The sequence below is a fragment of the Podarcis gaigeae genome (assembly GCF_964106915.1).
Source record: "Podarcis gaigeae genome assembly, chromosome: 8".
NCBI classification, from domain to species: Eukaryota; Metazoa; Chordata; class Lepidosauria; order Squamata; family Lacertidae; genus Podarcis; species Podarcis gaigeae.
Genome location: NC_139684.1, coordinates 32,438,055 through 32,457,572, shown reverse-complemented (window position 1 = coordinate 32,457,572; position 19,518 = coordinate 32,438,055). Strand labels below are relative to the sequence as shown.

General features: G+C 41.2%; 1 protein-coding gene across 2 annotated transcripts in view; it reads left to right on the top strand.

The window, feature by feature from the left end:
* NETO2 (neuropilin and tolloid like 2) overlaps window positions 1-17,459 on the top strand; it is a 38,569-nt gene extending 21,110 nt beyond the window's left edge. Inside the window, exons 3-9 of one of the 2 annotated variants that reach the window (XM_083750514.1) lie at window positions 607-747; window positions 7,168-7,416; window positions 8,226-8,249; window positions 8,365-8,492; window positions 10,506-10,734; window positions 11,940-12,053; window positions 14,411-17,459. In XM_083750514.1, coding sequence (XP_083606640.1) covers window positions 607-747; window positions 7,168-7,416; window positions 8,226-8,249; window positions 8,365-8,492; window positions 10,506-10,734; window positions 11,940-12,053; window positions 14,411-14,991 — 1,466 coding nt within the window. In that variant the 3' untranslated portion in view covers window positions 14,992-17,459. Of the gene's footprint in view, window positions 1-606; window positions 748-7,167; window positions 7,417-8,225; window positions 8,271-8,364; window positions 8,493-10,505; window positions 10,735-11,939; window positions 12,054-14,410 lie in introns of both variants that reach the window. The other variant, XM_083750513.1, reaches the window with a different exon arrangement.
* Window positions 17,460-19,518: the final 2,059 nt, after the last annotated feature.

Genomic DNA, 19,518 nt, shown 5'->3' with positions numbered 1-19,518 from the left:
TGACTTCTCTCCGCCCTGCCTAGAGGAGGAAGGGGGCTGGGCTTTGTTGGTGCCAGCAGCAGCAGCAGCAGCGCTCGAGCGGCCGCCATTTTAAGCAGCCCCTCTCCGGAGCCCGTTTGCACTCTGCTCATCGTCCCTTCTCCGCTGCCTCCAGCCCCTGCCACTCACAAGACACAGGTGAGCAGCCACTGGGGCTCTTGGGGCTCTTGCATCATTTTCCCCAAAAAAATATTGTCCAGCCCCCGACAAGGTTTGAGGGACAGTGGACCAGCCCCCTGCTGAAAAAGCTTGCTGACTCCTGGGCCTTGAAGATCAAACAGTTTTAAGAAACAAGCACTTTCCCTTTAGAGATATGCTCACATTTAGTGTGGTTTTGAGATCCTTGAGGAATTCGATCTTTGCTCATTCCGATTTAAACTGACCTTATCCTCACGTCTCAGACTAATGGGTGGTTTTGGAACTTGGTTACGAACGAGATTTTACTCTTCTCTAAATGTCACAGACTTCGCACCAGTACCCAGAGCTTGCCTTTCTGAGGGGGATTGTTGTTTGTGGACATATCCTGGAATTATTATGAATTGTTTTCTTGTGTTTTCTTCTGAAAAGGTGGGCAGAATATTGGAGGTAACCGCTTAGCAACTACCCAGTGTAGCGACTGGGTACGGACAAGCAACGGAGGCCACTTCGCTTCACCAAACTTCCCTAATTTCTACCCACCCAACCAGGAGTGTGTCTATATTTTAGAAGGTATTGACATTGTTGTTTACATCTTTGTGTACTCCACTGATGGAAAGTATGCATGTTTAAAACATCTTAAGCACAACTTAGTGACATCTAAATAAAACAAAATCCAGAAAGCATTGGCAGGTATCTGACAACACACCAGAGCCACTGCCAGCCCAAGCTGGGAAAGAGGCACGTAGCTGCCGCCATGGCCTCATGTGCCTCTTTCCCCGGCTTGGGCTGACAGCGGCTCGGGCTGTCCTCTTTTTTGTTCTACAAGATATGGCAGCCCTATTTTTACCTATTGTTGATTTTAATTACAGTGGTGCCCTGCAAGACGAATGCCTCGCTAAACGAAAAACCCGCAAGACGAAAGGGTTTTCCGATTTTTTAGCGGCTTCGCAAGACGAATTTCCCTATGGGCTTGCTTCGCAAGACGAAAGCCCATAGGGAAATCTCCGGAGACAGCGGGGAAGCGCAGCGCGCCTTCTCCTCTGTTCCCGGACCTGTCCTAAGGCTTGCGGTGGGAGGTCCGGGAACAGAGGGGAAGGTGCGCAGCGCTTCTCCTCTGTTCCCGGGGCTTGCGGTGGGAGGAGGGTTTTTCCTCCCCACCGCCAACATTCAGAACAGCATTCTGAATGTTGGCGGTGGGGAGGAAAGCCCTCCTCCCACCGCAAGCCTTCAGGACAGGTCCGGGAACAGAGGGGAAGGTGCGCAGCGCTTCCACAGCTTGGAGAGCCCTCTGGACCTCTTCTGAAGGCGGGCGGGGGGCAAAAGTCTTTGTCCCCCCTGCCTGCCTTCCCGGGGGCTTTTAAATCGCCCCGGGACAGCGGAGAAGTCTCCGCTGTCCCGGGAAGGCAGGCGGGGGGAAGCAAAGACTCCCCCCCCCAGCCGGCCTTCAGAAGAGGTCGGGGGACAGACTGTCCCCGGACCTGGTCTGAAGGCGGTTTTCATAGGAACGCATTGGTTGATTTTCAATGCATTCCTATGGGAAACCGTGCTTCGCAAGACGAAAAACTCGCAAGACGAAAAGACTTGCGGAACGAATTAATTTCGTCTTGCGAGGCACCACTGTATCTTGTGGATGTTTTTAAATAACTGTTTATTAATAATTTTAATGTTTTGTTTCATATTTTTGTTAACTGCATACAAGCAGTATACAATTTTGTTTAAATAAATAAATAGCAACTGCAGAACTTTGTCATTCTCTCTTTCCCTGCTACCATCCAGTAGAAATTGCTTCTCTGAGGGCAGCTGAGGGCAGCATTTGCCTTTCAGGGGGAGCTTCCATTGGTGCCAGTGAAGGGTTCCCTTGAAATATCAATACTACCTGTTCTAGCCAGACTATGATAGGGAGGGTGAGAGTTAAACTTCTAAACAGGACTAGAATAATTCATGGAACGATGGGTTAATTATTCTCTCTAATACCCCAAGGAGATTATAGTGAGTATTCTGGAGGTGGGGATTAGAGTTTCAGAGGTTTCAAATATCTTTCAACAAATATTGATATCATTAGGAAGAAAACCAGGGAAACAACAGTCCAGGTATCTAGGCAACTATTGAGTAAATAAATCACTTGGACTCTAAATGAAAATACCACAAAGCATTAAACTAAGCAAGGGCAGCGTTTGTATTTTTATCATTGCTACTATGTTGTCTGAGATACACATACATACATTATTCTCTACCGACTTCAAACACTGATACAGGAAAATACTCTTCATTCACATGAAGCCCCCATACCGCAATGGACCCCATAAAGAAAACACAACCATATCCAGATATCCAGTCACATTAAATCAGTTGTTGTTGGCATCTGTCTGTCTCAAGAGACAATAGAGGAATGCACCATCAGGGCTAAAATCAGACCATAGGAGGGTTACAGCGCCTGCTGTGGCTATACGGGAGAGACATGTTTTATTGCAGCTGAGGCAGATAAAGATATCCAGTTTCAATGTTACAGGTGCACAATGGTTATAGTTTTCATGAAAATGAGCAGTGTGTTCTGGTCATTACTGTCTCCTCTGTTCCTCTCCCACTCCTCTTTACTACACTGAGTCAAATCCCAGAAAAGGCATTAGGAATGATGCTTGCACAAAGTTTTTGTTGCAAAGTAAGTTTGTGTGTGTTGTTGTTTTTTAAGGATTATTGTCTTGACCAGAGAAAATCTTATCTTTCCACTACAGGAAATAATGTGGAGAGACTGAGTTACAGCATCCCATGTATTTCTGGCATTAAGTGTGGCAGCACAGCTCATCTTTCCACAGCAACCATTCCCTTTTCTTTCATGAAAGCACCAAAAATTGTACCCAAATGTGGACTAAATGCATTGTGGTCATTTTCAGATATGGGGGCATGTTGTATTGCACATGTATGCACATGCCACATGACCTGGGCAACTACGAAGTGCATCATGCCAGGATGTGGCACAGGACCTCTCTAGAGCAGCCTTTTCTGCCAAAGTACAACCAGAGCAAGACCAGAAAGTAAAAATGCAACTGAATGTTGTAGAGGTTTTACCTGAACCAGGAAAATGGAAGGACTTCCTTCATTAGACGGTAAAGTAGGACCATGCCTGATTTTTCATGTCTGAAGAAATCAAGATTCTCATTGCATCTCTAGCAGCCATGGAATGGTTTACCTGGCTGCTCCTTACAAATCGCACCTGCCTTGAGCCTGGGAAATCACATGCTACACCAATATCCCATGCACTTACAGGATGCAGCATTGTATCATCATTTGCTGGGCATGCAAAGATGATACCCTGGTCCAGATGGAATGTTCTGTCACCTATGGCTGATGTACCACTAAGACTGGTGTACGGGCCCCATTTAACATTCCAGAAGAAACTATGCATACCATTTGAGAGGTTCATCAAACAGGTCTATAACCGAACAAGCAGCTGGACTGATCTGGACAAGACAAGAAAGGAGATGTTTGCAAAATGGAAACATTAGAAGCTGCCTTATACCAAATCAGACTATTGGTCCATCTAGCTTCGCATTGTCCACACTGACTGGTAGTGGCTTTCCAGGGTTTCAGGCAAGGGTCTCTCGCAGCCCTACCTGGGATCTTCTGCAAAGCAGATGGTCTGCCACTGAGCTTCAACCTTTCCCTCCTTGTATGAACTAGGGTGAGCTTCTTTTGAGTAGCATGTAAAGAAGGAAGTCCACCATCATGGTTGCATCAGTGGCGAAGCACAATTTTCAAGGCCTGCCCATGCTTCCCCTATAAGCTAGGCTGGATTCAGATGGATGTTGGACTATTTGAGCCTTTCTGGCCAATAATCCCTTAACTTCCCTGACTTCTTATGAACTGTCTTGTGACTGCATAAAAAGGGGTGGGAAGAGCTACAAGTGGGAAAAGGCTGGTCTTATGCACTGCCCTCTGCTCTTGTGAGGGGAAATGCTCCAGTTTGATCATCTGAAACAATCTTGGATCAGCACTGAATTTTAACAAATGAAAAACCGAAACCACTTTTTCACAGCATATTACCCAAATTTCTGCTTGATTCTATGACCCTGATACGCAACGAATAGACACATTACTTTGTGCATGCTTATTATGCCTAAAATGTCTAAAAATTATAACTATATGATTCTCCAAAGCTATCCTTGTGTTTTTAATTACTTCCTTAACTGGGACTTCAAGAACGGTGTTCATATAACCTTCATTCACTATGTGTTGTACCATGCTCAAATATTGAATTGGCGGCACATGTGCATCACCACACTGAGCCATATCTCAAAATGATCACAATGGAGTAGTGCACATTTGGCATTTAAATGAAAAAGCATGTCTGTCACACCATTCATACTGTTATACCATGCTCAATGGGCTGTGCATGCTTAAAAGTGTAATACCACAATACCCCATAATACTCATGATGCATTGGTCCATGTAGTGTGACTTTGGTGCTCATATGAAAAAGTACACAGTTGTTACGTGACTTTCTACTGTATGTGTTATACAATGCTCAAATTTATTGAATCAGTTGCACATGTCCCCCTTATCTGAAAATGTTTACTATGTATTCTGCATAAATTTGGTACTTCTGGAACATTGTGAAAAAATAAATCTTATGTTGCCATACTAATGTATTAATTAATGTTATAATTATATAGAATTTGGTAATTCATTTCCATGTTATTTCCTGCGGTGGAATAATGGGTTTTCTGGTTAATGAGTTGTTCCTTTAAATAAATAAGTGAAAACCTGAAAACAAAGCCCACTTTCCACATTGTAACAAAACAAAACAAAAAGTGCAAACTTTGCTTTTTACAGTATCTATCTCCAAAGCTGTATGTGCATACCAGCACTTGTGGTTTGTTTGAGAACTTCTGTTAGAATGTGAAAAGTGAGTTCTGAACAGTAAGCCAAAAACAAACCCTGGCTTCCCCTCATGTTTGGAGAGAAACAACCTGCAAGCACTGGTTCGCAGACAACCCTAAGCCAGCTTCTGGTTTGTTTCCAACATGGTATGGCTAAGGAGAATGGGGGAGAAGCAGAAGTGACTTGTCAAGAGTAACTTCCTGGCATATGGGTTACTGTTGCTTACCAGCAGGGGAAGAGATGAAGCAGCAAGGGGGTCAGTGAAGTGCAAACATACCAGCAGAGCAAATCCAGTGCTCATGCTGGTTTGTTTGCACCATGCTGAACCTCCCCACTGCCTCTCCCCTTTCCTTTCTGATAGACAACAACAACCCACATGCTAGGAAGCGTGTGCCCTACCCAGCGAGCCACTTCTGGGGTGGAGTGAAGTGGGCACTAATGAGCAGCATACCCCAGCACACTGTGCTCATTTATTTTTAACTATGGTTTAATGTGATGCACAAACTGAGCCTTCCTTTGAAGATACAAAGGTGGATACCAGGAGGTTGGTTAGGATTTTTCCAAGCTGCGTCAGGCAAACCGAAGAAGAACAATGGCAGGCTGGCTTCGTTTCCCATAGAGAGCTAAATGTCATGTTCCCAAAGTAAAACGTGTAGTGTCGCTTTTCTGAGCTTTCATACAACACAGAAATGAAGTGTTTCAGAACTTAATAACTTCAGGATTGGAGGAGGGGAGTGAAACATGTATTGCAGAGCTAGAAAAACTGCCTTCCCTCTACAACCTCAACCTCCCATGCTCTATAATATGAAGAAGTTTTATTAGAGGGGAAAAGCAAAAGGCAATTTTGTCCTGCACCAGGAACACACATATACACCATGAGATGCAGCAATAAAGTGATCAGGTTTAAGCCTGGAAGCATATATTGTACAGCAAGAGAAAGTACCAAGAGGATACTTTCTGTAAGCAGCTCCAGGAAGCACTACAAACTTTCCTTTCTAAGTCAGTTGGAACCCTAAACAAGAATAGTTTTGTTAGGGATTGGAAATGCACTGTAACATTTTGTTGCGGTTTCCCACTTGTCAGCAGTGGGGAGTTGCTAAATGTTCAGAGACAGTATACCTCTGAAGTGGGAAAGAAAGCATGGAATGGGTATAATCTTTTAATGATCTGCTGATGACCTTCCCAAAGGCAAGTTGTTAATAATACTAAATACAAGAGTAGACCCAGCTGGTAGTGTGAAAGACCACCAAGCAGAAGTCAATCAGGTCTGACCCTAGATGGGAAAGTGTCTGGGAAAACTCTGCATGTACCACCCTGGGTTCCACGATGGTGTATTTACAGGTATGTAATGAATATAGCATGCCAGTCGACCGAATGAAATGGTACAGCCTATCTAACTGTGCATTCTTGCATTCAGCTTTTTCTTCCGGAGATGTTTACATCCTCCACCTTGCTGAACATTGCAATCTCATATTGAAACTGACACTTGAATGAGTCAGTATTTTGGAAGAAATCTTGAATTTCAGGCTGGCATGAACCTGCAATATAAACCAAGTGCTTTAATCAGAGTAATATCCTAGCTATTAGGTTTATTTCTGTTTATTGCTGGCTCAGTTACTTTGTTACATAAACTGATGAGGTTTTGTTCTGGGTGTGTGTGTTTTTTGCAGCCTTGTGAATTATTCATGTAAAATAGGTTAAAAATGTCCAAAGAGGTGTTTTTTCAGAAAGTTGCTTTGTGTTTTTTTCTTTTTAAGAATTTCAGCATGGGACAAATTCCAGAACGAAAGCATCAAATCTAGAGGCAACCAACTCATGGCGCTCATTTGCCTCTAACACATGTGTCATTTGTGTGCATGTTCTGGATAATGTTTAGGCTGCAATCCTGTGCCCAACTAGCTAAAACCATTGAAGTCAGTCAGACTTAATTTATGTGTAGGCATCTTAAATTCTATTTGTGAAGATCTATATTTATATTCATGCTAGGACTGCAATACCAATTAACCCCACACCTATGCTGAGAAATACAAAACTTCACGTCTTTCTGGAAATTGTTTTAATTCATTGTTGCTGAAAGTTATATTGATCTAGATTGTTTTTACTCTGTCACAGCTGCCCCACGGCAAAGAATAGAGCTAACCTTTGATGAACCATACTACATAGAGCCTTCATTTGAATGTCGATTTGATCACCTCGAAGTTCGAGATGGACCTTTTGGTTTCTCCCCACTCATTGATCGCTACTGTGGTCTAAAAAGCCCTACTCTAATTAGGTCAACAGGGAGATTTATGTGGATAAAGTTTACCTCAGATGAAGAACTAGAAGGACAGGGATTTAAAGCAAAATATTCGTTTATACCAGGTAAAAAAAATATATGCTGTTTCTTTCTTTGCCTGTTAGAGATTCTGCCCAACTGGTGTTGAATTTAGTTGGGTAAATCAATATTAACCCAATATATTTTGCTCAGAATTGGTTATTGTTGAAGGCTGCATATAAAAATCATGGAACAGAACTTTCTCTTTAATGTTCTTGTGCTCATGACTGTAGGAGGGTAAACGCAGCTATCCAGTTTCAAATGTCAGAAGCAGAGATTTCAAACCAAGATTGTGAATGACAGGGTGTCTTGTAGGCCTTGAAACTTAAAATCATCCTTAAATAGGGAAATTGGCTTCTCTCTCTTGTTCATTCACTCACTCCACATACACATGTGGAAACTGGCATTTTATATATAAATCCACACACCATGCAGATATGATTAGAGTTGTGTGCATGTTCATTCTCCTTTCAAAGCTACAATTCCCAGAGTTCCCTGGGAAGAGGGACTGGTGGTTAAACCACTCTGTGAATTGTAGGTCTGGGAGGGGAATAGGTGCCTCCTAACAACTCTCGGCACCCTTTACAAATGACAGCTCCCAGAATGCTTTGGGGGAAGCCATGACTGTTTGGAGTCATATTATAGAGCTTGAAATGTAAGGTACATATGTAACTGAGTGATAAGGAACCTGTCTCCCCTCAGTTCAGTATCCTAGTGTACTATATTATTATTATTATTATTATTATTATTATTATTATTATTATTATTATTATTTTGGCATCTAGAAGGTCCTTCTTTCTGTTTAAACCTTCAGCTCTCCCAGGCCAATCATCATGTTTTTTCTTCTTCATTACAGATCCTGACTTCACATACCTAGGAGGTATTTTAAATCCCATCCCAGGTCTAGTATTGCAGTACTAATCTCTTTTGCATATTACATTTTTAAATTTCTCTTACCTTTAATTTGACAGCACATTGTGTCTGCCTCGCTTTAGATTGCCAGTTTGAGCTCTCGGGGGCTGATGGGATTGTGCGCTCCAGTCAGGTGGAACAAGAAGAGAAAACAAAGCCTGGGCAGGCTGTTGACTGCATATGGACCATCAAGGCCACTCCAAATGCCAAGGTGGGCCCTCCAAATCATTCACTGTGTAATGAGCTCTCAGGTCATTAGTAACTGGGAATGGCCATTAGTAATGGTTTGCATATTGCGTCTCGTTCATTTAAATTAATTACCTGTTGGTGGTAATGAGAAACGAAGACAGATGTTGGTTTCACAGACTGCTTCTGGTGCACAAAAAAGTGTTACTTTTTCAGACCCAATCTGCACCGTTCTGCTGTTTAGAAACCAGCCATTATTGGTTGTGGGGGTCAAAAGATGGATATAAATATTTGAATATGGTTTCTTCCAACTCGGCTCCAATGTCTGATTTATTTTTCCTCTTCGGCGTTACTATTCTTTATATTTAACATAGGTGTTGGTCCAAATGCATGGAAATCGTTATTCTTTTATCAGAAAAATCCCTTTGCTATGGGGCCAGGCCAAGGCCAGCAGACCCATAAGGTGGGATGAGGCAGTCACCTCAGGTGGTAGATCTACCCACAACCACTGCTGCCTACCTCTTTTTACTCCCCAGGCTACCATGCATGCCAATGGGGGGCATTTTCAGTTTTGCCTAGGGCAGCAAAACACCCTGGGCCTAGCCCTGGGCCATGCTTACAAGACAACTTACTCAGTTTAAAATACTATGCTGTGCAACATATTGGAAACTATTCATCAGTGCTTTAATGGACACCACTGTTACATTTCGTAACCGAACATTTCTATCCAAACTTAATAAGCTTTGCTAGGTAGCTCCTAAACTACATAACTCTCAAAATCTCATGGAATCTGGTTGGGCCAGGGTGGTTCTGCTATAGTTTTAATTTGTTTTCTGATTCAGATCTATATTTTAATACTGCAGATTGTTGACTATTTGAGGGTGCAACAAAATAGTCTTCACATTTACCAAATTGCATGCTTTGTTGTGTTATGTCAGGTTAAAGAAAACTGTAACCAGTCTAGCTTCAATATACTTATTCAATTCTTGGCATCTTTTCTATTTGACACCACAATGCATCTTCTCTACACAAGCCTATGATGGGAAATTATTTTCTTGGTTAACATTCAATAACATCTCCACCCAATCTGTGGTTAAACTTGCAGATTAATTTGAAAAGGGCTTGATGCTGTGCATAAGTTTTCCCACAATTTAGATACCCAGAACTAGGTAGGACCATGACAACAGCATACACACACATCCATAAACGTTCTCTGGTGCTTTTGTTTTGCTCTGTTTTGTTTTTTTTTAAAAAAAAAAACTATTTAAGAGTAGTGCATAAGGGAATATAAACAATATACTTGCTGTTCACATTGATTTGTGAATCTTAAAGCACTGTAAGATAACGACATCGCAGCTTGTATTCCAAGAGTAAGAAATCAAATTATATCCCTCCCAATTCATCTATATTTGAAATATCTGATGCTTATTTATAAATTTCGTTGAATATTGCTGGAATGCATATCTTCAGTTCTGCGCTTATTAAATTGAATTATCTTCCTAACTCGCAGTGCTTTGATTGGATTATTTATGGTGTATCAAGCTCTAAGTTTGTCAGGATTCAAAATGCTACTGGGCTTATCTTGCTAAGGTTTGGGACCATGTGTTTTAGCACTTTACGGCTAAAATTCCATCTGGAAATAAATATCCATCTAATAACCAGACAGTACCATTGACAGGTATGCATGTAAATGCAGATGTGACTAGGTGAGCTAATGGCATGAATTGTTTGAGGAAAATATATTTATTCTGTTTGTCTGCAAAAGTACCACGTTTATTTAAGCACGGAATGGCTGTTAGTCACTGTTTTTTAATAAAATCAGGCTTATTATGAGAATGGCGGGGTAAGGAGTATAGCTGGAAATTGCAAGTTTATATTTATATATGCCTAAAATATATTTACAAGCTGTTTGCGCTTTTCATCTAAACGGAATGTGTAAACTTTTAAAATCGAAAATAATGTTTATATATTTGGCTTGTAGTTTTTTTATTATTATTATTACTTCTTTTAAAAGCTTTCCCCTGCCCCTTCCCAACAGATATATTTGAGGTTTCTAGACTACCAGATGGAACATTCAAATGAATGCAAAAGAAACTTTGTGGCTGTGTATGATGGGAGCAGTTCTATTGAAAACCTGAAAGCAAAGTTTTGCAGCACGGTGGCTAACGATGTGATGCTGCAGACCGGAATTGGGGTGGTACGAATGTGGGCCGACGAAGGCAGTAGATTGAGCAGGTTCAGAATGCTCTTCACATCATTCGTGGACCGTAAGTCTGGACCCCTGCACTGTAATGCATCCTTTTAGGAACTATGGCAAAATATTGTTTAGAACTTTAAACTCAGAGCTGTTTGCTATTTACTCCATGAATGTACGGAATTGACAACGACTGCTTACGGACACTACTTTTGCTATATATTAGTGGGTGACTCCAAACCATATAAAATATCATGTAAGGCTCATCAGCTGGAATCTTTTAAGAGAAGGCGATTGCAAGATTCAGATGTCGTTTGCAAGCTTTGCCTTGCTATAGAACAGCTACACTTCTACAGTGTTGTGTTCTCCCTTTAGAGCGGGGCGGTTGACCTCTCTGTTTGGTAAAGTCCTGTTCCTTTATTTGTGGCAGAACTGCAGGATGAATAATTAATGTGGCTTTTAGAGTATAGAAGGAAACAGGGTTTCTTCTTTAACAGATTGGGCATTTTGAAACTGGAAGTCTATCTGAAATCATTGACCGCTTTGATCTAAATCTAGTCTTCAGTGCAGTCTCCTGGAAACTTTGGAGTCACTGCCTTCCTTAAACTAAGTCTCATAGTTAAGAACAGCTGGAAATAGCAAGAAGTGTAATTAACTTTAAATTGCATTAATGTGATACCTAATTGGTTGTTGACCTTAATATTCAGCTTTACACTTTAAGCCTCAATAAACAACAAGACAAAAAGTGTTATAATTTAGAGAATATGACTCATAACTAAAAGCATGGGCCATTTTCAACCACTGACTAGGCTGGGGAAAGCACAGTAAAGAAAAATGCTAGAACACTTGTATTTGCAACAAAATAACCCTCAAAATAAATGCCACCCAAAGGTCATTGCCGGGGTGAGAGGGTAGAATAGCGCTGATATGCTGCTTTGAATACATACTCTGTGTGCTTGTGTATGATTGATGCTGTACTTTAGTAGTCACAGCTGTGGGATTGTTATGAATGTGCCACTTTGTAGCATGCAGAAGACTTCTTTCTTCCTTAAATTCTAAGTCCAGTTATGAAGCTACCAGTGTTTTATTTTGTTGGGGGGTTGGGGGTACTCAAGGGTACCTTTTCCCCCCCGCACTGGTTAAAAGTGTGGCACTTAATGTAACAAGATCATGGAGAGTACTGGCACATTTTTCCTAGAAGAAAAGCACTGGAAGTGACTATCTATCTATCACTCTGAACTTTGGGTAACTCATAACTCTTTCCCCCTTCCTTCACAGCCCCCTGCTCAGGCAGCACATACTTTTGCCATAGCAACATGTGCATCAATAATTCTTTAGTCTGCAACGGCATTCAAAACTGTGCATACCCATGGGATGAAAACCACTGCAAAGGTGAGTGTGTGTTGCTATGAGGGGCAACTGGGCTGCTGCCTGGCTTGTGCCTTCTGATTCCCCCCATCTCTCAAATGAGTCACGGTCAGGTTCTGAGACCAAAATACTACGGTGGTACCTTGGCTTATGAACTTAGTCTGTTCCGCAAGTCCATTCTTAAACCAAAGTGTTTTTAAACCAAGGCGTGCTTTCCCATAGCAGCGGGGGATTCAATTTACAAGTGGAACACACTCAACAGGAAGCAAAACAGGTTCTCCTTCCAAGGCAAAGTTCACAAACACCTACTTCTGGGTTTGCAGCGTTCTTAATCCAAGTTGTTCATAAACTAAGCTGTTCTTAAACCAAGGTACCACTGTATAAGCAAAAAAATTAAAATTTAATAGAATTATTCTCCCTAATGAAGATCTGCCTACCTAAACTTTATAAGGCAAAGTGCACATTAAACTTGAAGTGCAGTCCTGGATTATTTATGTATTAAGCTGCATTTTCTAGCTCGGTATCAATTGTGATTTGTTTCTTCACCTTGAAGCACCTTCATTTGAGTTAGTAAACCATACAGATGCACTTACTGTGCAACACTATATCTCTCTGCTCACGGTGACTCGGTTTCCTGTTTTATAGCTTAACAAAAATAAATCAGCCGCAGACCAACTCTGGATCATTTACAACAATCTTTTTTCCTAACGAACCTCCAGCTTGCTAGCATGAATCAAACCTCGTTGGGATGGCCTTTTTGCCAACAATTCTCTAGGCAACAATTATGATGCTTCTGTATATCTTGCCTGTGTCCTTTCAGTTCAGAAATCTGTTCTAGCATTTGTTGCGTGGCTGGAGCCAAACACCATCCTCTGGGCTGAAATAAATTACTATTCATATTTTGTCTGTAGATGTGAATGGACTTTTCTTTTTAATACCCAAGAGATAATAATGTCACTATACCCCTTCTGAATATCTTATTTTATTCATGCTCGTGCCTCTCGCCATACAGAAGAATGACCTTTTCTTCTAAAGCTTGCTTTTCCACCCCTTTCTCTCTTTAAGTAGCTAGATATATAAAATTACTGCAATCCGCTAGTGCCATCTTGTGTGCTTTCATATGAAGTGCTCACATCACTTTATGGTTTTTGTCACGTGATGTTAACTTTTAGCGCTTCAGGTTGTGGCCCGTCTCTTCCCCCAACCCTCCAGTCATCAAAACAAAGATAAAAGGAGGAGAGGGCTGTCTGTGGCTACTAGCCATGATGGCTATTTTCTGTTTCCAGGGTTAAAGGCAGCAATGTTTCTGAATGCCAGGAAATCATGGGGGGGGGGGGAGTGCTCTTGTACTCTGTCATGAAATTCTACTCAATATTGATCCAGAGTAGATTCCAATGTATAGTTAGCAGAATAACAACTTAAACACGTTGCAGGATTCCCCCCAAAAAATAGACCAGAGGCAATTAATATTTCATCCAGCAGAGCTTTACTGCTACTGAAGGCAAATGAGCATAATGGTTGCAAATCCAATACAATCAGGATTGGCACCGTCCTTAAGAAATCCAGTTGCAGCAGACTTAACTTACACTTACAAGAACTTACAATAAGTCTAAACCTTAACACTATATACAGAACACCACACCAGAAGGAAAAGAGATAGAAAGAGAAAGTGAAACCCAGGCTCCTTCTGGTCCTACTTTTATAGTCAGCATGACCTTGCCTGAAAGAGAGAACAGAACCAGTTTAAGTCAGCTGTACTCAGCTTCTCGGAAGGTATAACCTAAACATCATGAACCTTCTGCTTGTTTCTTTCACACAGAGAAGCTTCCAGAACCCTCTTGAATTAATTATAATTGGAAAGCTCAGATCAATACTTTCTGCACCAAGAAATGCAAACTGACATACTCCAACCATTTTTGTTGGATTCCCACAGACACCTGCTTGTCCACTGCAAGAACAGGATACTGGCCAATATGGACCCATGGCCTGATCCAGAAGGCCCTGCATGTATTCTTATGTAGCATTGCCCTCATAGTTAGTTGCCCTGCTTGCGACCATAATCTCCCACATAAGCAGCTCCTATGTAAATAAAAGAAGTGAAGAAGTTGGAGCTGGTAGAAACTGCACAAAGAACTTAAGTTTTAGAATTCCTGGGTGAAGATTACGCTGCTCCACACCGGTTCAACCTTGAGGAAACAGGGGGAAAGATAGCAGATAAAACATGTAAAACAGTTCAGCAGCAAAAGCTGGATATTTTTTTAAAAAAAAGCAGAGTGCAGGGTTTTCTCCCTCTCTGTTGGGTGACGGACTTAATATTGTCATATGACAGTCTTAATATTGCTTGTTGCTGCTTCGTTCCATTTTTCTTTTCTTTTTTTTAGAAAAGAAAAAAACAGGGCTGTTTGAGCAAATCACCAAAACCCATGGGACAATAATTGGTATTACTTCAGGAATCGTCTTGGTCCTTCTCATCATCTCGATCCTGGTGCAGGTCAAGCAGCCCCGCAAGAAGGTGATGGCATGCAAAACCACGTTCAACAAAACTGGTTTCCAGGAGGTTTTTGACCCACCTCATTACGAACTCTTCTCCCTGAGAGACAAAGAGATCTCCGCCGACTTGGCCGACCTGTCTGAAGAACTTGAGAACTACCAGAAAATGAGACGCTCCTCAACAGCTTCGAGGTGCATCCATGACCACCACTGTGGCTCCCAAGCTGCAACTGTAAAGCAAAGCAGGACCAACCTCAGTTCCATGGAACTTCCTTTCCGCAACGATTTTGCACAACCTCAGCCAATGAAGACCTTCAATAGCACTTTCAAAAAAAGTAGCTATACCTTCAAACAGGCTCACGAGTGTCCAGAGCAGGTGATAGAGGACAGGGTGATGGAAGAGATCCCTTGCGAAATCTACGTGAGGGGTCGAGAGGACGCTGCACAAGGCTCATTATCAATGGACTTCTAATCTGCTTTTGAAGGTGAAATGGGTGTGTGTAAATATTATATAAATATAATGTATGTGAATGTACAAAAATGTACCATATGGAATTCAATGGAGACATGTGTATTCATTCTTTTTTCCTTCTTTTTTTTTAGCTCATTTATTTTAGGGTTGTTGTTTTTTTTCCCCCTGAAAGAAAACTCTTCATAAATCATTTTTTCCTTGTGAACTGCCCATCTGCTTGGAGAACAGAATAACAGGTTTTGCATGAGGCTTCACACACACAAACACAAAGATATAAATCAGTGTATACTCCCTCCCTTGCTTCATTCCTGCAGGTTCTTGGTCTTCAAGTCAAAAGCTTAATTACTCCAGTAATAATAAAAAATAAGTGGGTACAACACCATATAGCTTAACATCAAAAGCAGTTATCATATTTGTCAAATTGTAGCTAGAGTTATTGTGTTAAGTGCCAATTAAGACTCAAATGAGTTACACTGCATTCCATCTGGTTCATCTTGTCTAATTTTTATATCGCTGCCTTTTTAATTACTGACTCCTTAAAGCCCAGTCCTAAGGCTTTCTATGCCAGCAAATAAATGGTATACTGGCGGCTGCTTCTGGTGACAATGGGACAAGATTTTAAGGACAGCATACCAGCACAAATATTCAGGACCTCCAAGTTCTGTGGGGGAAATGAATGAAATGGGTTTCTTGCCTTTTAAAAGCGTTTTAATTTTATCTTTGAACTCAGTTCCTTTAGGAAAATCAAGTTTTTTGTCTTTGGCAGACAAAATCCATTGGTAATTTCAGCATCACACCAAATCTCTAGTTGTGTTAACATCCTATCATACACTGATAGCACTTTGTGCTAATCACAGGTAAGACATCACCACAACACTTGTTTGATGGTTATCAAAAAAATGTGTTAACAACGTTTAGACCATGACTTGTATTATCTTCTTGCAGCAATACATCAGGGATTTCGAAAACTGCTGAAAGGCAATTTCTGCCATATTAACATGGTGCAAACATTATTGTTGCAGGTACTTAACTGTGAAAGAATATTGGCCCGTGTCTTTCAAAAGATTTGCAGCAATGTTGGTGTCCTAAAACATGTCGTTGGTGGAATAAACAGCTTTTGCTTTCTTTTGGTGATGCAGGTTGTTGAGAAATACATTCTCCCCCCCCCCCCCCCGTGTTGCAAGAATTGAGATTACTCTGTATGGCAGAGCTGAGCCAAGCCCTAGGCCAACTTTTTTATGATGTGTGTATTACATGAACACTATTTAAATTCATTACATATTGTGTGGAATGCCTACTTACAAGTTAGATTCAAATGCCTTTATGAGGCTTTCCTCTGCAGGAATCTTGGTACCCTTGTTGTTGGAAGGTTCTCCAGTGCCAGAATACAGTACTCAGGCTTCCCTGGCCATCTTCAAAGGCAAAAAGTGTTAACCTGCAATTGGTTACCATTCATTGAGCTCTTTCCCCACAAGTAGCATTGGTTACTAGTCAGCCCAAGCCATCAAAGCCCAGATGCCAACATGAATAAAATATTGGGGGGGAAGCAGGTAAGCCCAACCCCACATGATCACATGATACAGTGCATGCACACCATTTGAATGGCAACACCCATCAACTTTTTTGGGGGGTGACCCCCCAAAAATATTTTATTGGGCGGGCCAAAGGGACCTCAGCCCCTAGGAGTTGGCTCCTATGCCATATGCTAATCTATAGAAATTGTAATGCAAAACATCTGTTCTCTCTACTTGTTGCCTCTCAGAAAAGAACCTGAGATGATGTTGGACTTCAGTTCCCATCAGCCCCAACCAGCACGGTTGATGGTCAGGGAAGATAGGCATTCTAGTCCAACAACATCTGGAGGGCCACAAGTTTGTTACTGCTGCTCTAGACACAAGGTGTTCTCTCTATCCATTAGAAAGAAGGTTCTTTGAAGAATGTGGCTTGGTCAGGGGCTGCACTAGGAGCCACAAATCCCACTTCTCTAGTGTCTTTGTCCTGCCTTGTCCTGTCATGGAATATTGTAAGTTGTGCTCCTTGACTTTAGGCCAAGGTCTGTTTGCAGGTCAGGCTGAAGAAAGAAGTATCACTTCACATTTTTGTAATATATTCTTAACTCTACAGGTATGGCTTCCATATTTTTATGATCAAATGGTTTATAAATGGAACTCTCCAACTTTTCTTAGACTTTGATATAACTCGACACTGTATGACCTATGTCTGTCACTCAAGCACCTGTACAGCAAACTGTTTATCAGTGTGCATGTTAACAGCTATGAACTGCAGTGTTGCTACTTGTGAAGAACACCTGGTTTCTTTACCATCTAGCCTTTTATAAATCCACAGGTTTCTTAAGCTTTCTTTGTTTACATATCTGTTTTTCACTAAATGTGACCTTGCAACTCTGAGCCAATGGGCAATACCCTGTATTTTAAAAAAAATGTATGATAAAGGAAAGTTACAAATTATTCGTTGTACTCACTTGCAGGCTGCTGTGTAACTGTAAGATACTTGCAATTCAAGTACTTATGTTTTAAGACTACTGGGATTTTGTAAAGGTAAAGCGTAACAACTCAAGTCTTTAGTTTAGGGCATTCAGCTATTGCTGTTTTCCCCAAAACAAGAATGACCAAATAATTAGTTTTGTTCTTCTAGGAAAAAACTTGGTCATGGTTACTGTGTGGAACAATACAGTCCTAAAAATAGCATCATTCAAAAACGATTGCACAAAGATGTACAGCAAGGGTTTTTCACACAAGCAAGGGTAGTACCTTCAGCATTCAATGCAATAAGCACACACTATTTCGGTCATATTCTTTAGTGCAAAATAATCCCAAAGTGACTTCAACTTTCGGGCTCTGATATCTTGCTGGGTACAAGATTTTTAAACAGTGGGATTTTTAAATAGTGCTACTTTTGCAATCAACTGAGCCAAAGTAGACATGCCATGGTCATCTGTAAACAATCTCCCAACAATCTTGTTCTTAAAAGCAGGTGTGCCCTACCTCTCCCGATGCACCTCCCCCCAAAAAACCTTGTCTTTTTCCAACTCCTGGACTATTTAGCAGCTTGTGAGAGGATTGCAATCAGAAAAAACAAGCATTACAAGGAGTAAAATACTTCCTCAGTGACATAGGGTTGGCCAAGCTGAATTTATCAAGTGCCAAGCCTATTTTATTAATCACGTTGACCTTATAATCTGTGATTTCGGCCTACCTGTGTGAAAGGTCTTCCTGGTTTCTGCAGTAGTTCTCTCAACCCACAACTGGATTTCAGTCGCCTAATAGAAAGGAGAGTTGTCTGTTCCCTGGAAGTTTGCTTGCTTGCTGTGAGCAAGTTGAAGCTTTCAGTCTAACCACAAGACCATTTAGAAGAGTGCAGATCCATCTTAGCTGACTTAGTTTGCATGGTTAGTAAAGGGAAACATTCAAAAAGAGGGCAGCTTAGGTAACTGAGTGGAAGCAGTTGGTATAAAATGTAATCTCCAGGAACCTCCAACAGTCTTAAGAGAAACTGTGTTGTGTTCTCTTCAAGCAATATATTTCACTTGGTGCCCACACATTATTGGTACAAGAGATGCAGAAATGTTTTGTCATGTTGCGGAACAATGAAAGCAAACGTTGAATCATCCCAATGTATGACAAGCAATTCAAAAGTGGATTACTACTTCTCTTTTTTTAATCTCGTCTGGTTGGATGAACCACGTAGTCACAATTCCCTTTTCTCCATTATTTTCCTAACGCAGTCACTGTTCAGACCCAGCTGATCACAAATGCTGCATCAGCTAAATCTGTTTTCCATTTACTTCAGGTATTAAAATCATGAAAATTTTGAAATCCAGCTTCTCCTTTTTCCAGCATTTAGCTGTTGTCCAGGATGCAGAACGTAACGGCTTCATTGCCACAAGCCTTTATGATTCCACAAGACTGGACCATGAGGAGAGAAAGCAAAGACCTGAAAATATTGGCCACATTTTCATTTAAATGTGTGGCATTTTCAGGAGTCCTTTTAAGCTATAAGAGGGATGTGGGGTGTTTGGATATTTCAGAGAAAGAATGTTGCTGTCTCAAACTGCATTATTTTTAAGCACTATAGCACAGGTGTGAAACTGGGGTGCCTGATGCCTCCTGAAGCTGCACCCCTTTCCCATCCCATCAGAGTTCCTTCCCTCCTGTGTGTTTCCTTCTTCCTACGCAGCTCCAGAATAACTGGAAGGTGCTGTTTTATTTGAGAAAAACAAGTGATACTTTGTTGTTGTTTTCTGGTAGGAGAAAATAAGTTTTTAACCTAGCTGTCTTGAGGGGGGCGGGATGATAGTTCTCTGTCACACACACTCTGTGTGTCACCTAAAGTCCTAAAATAATTACTTCCATTTGCTTTCCCAAATGTATTGGTCTTGTACTCAGTCTTCTGTAGGACTACTCAGAAATAACTTTTACTTTATTTTACTTCTGAGCAGATCTTCCTAGAATTTGAGGCAGCCGTGGTGAAAACTGAAGGAGGGCAATATTTATCACTCTAGTGTTA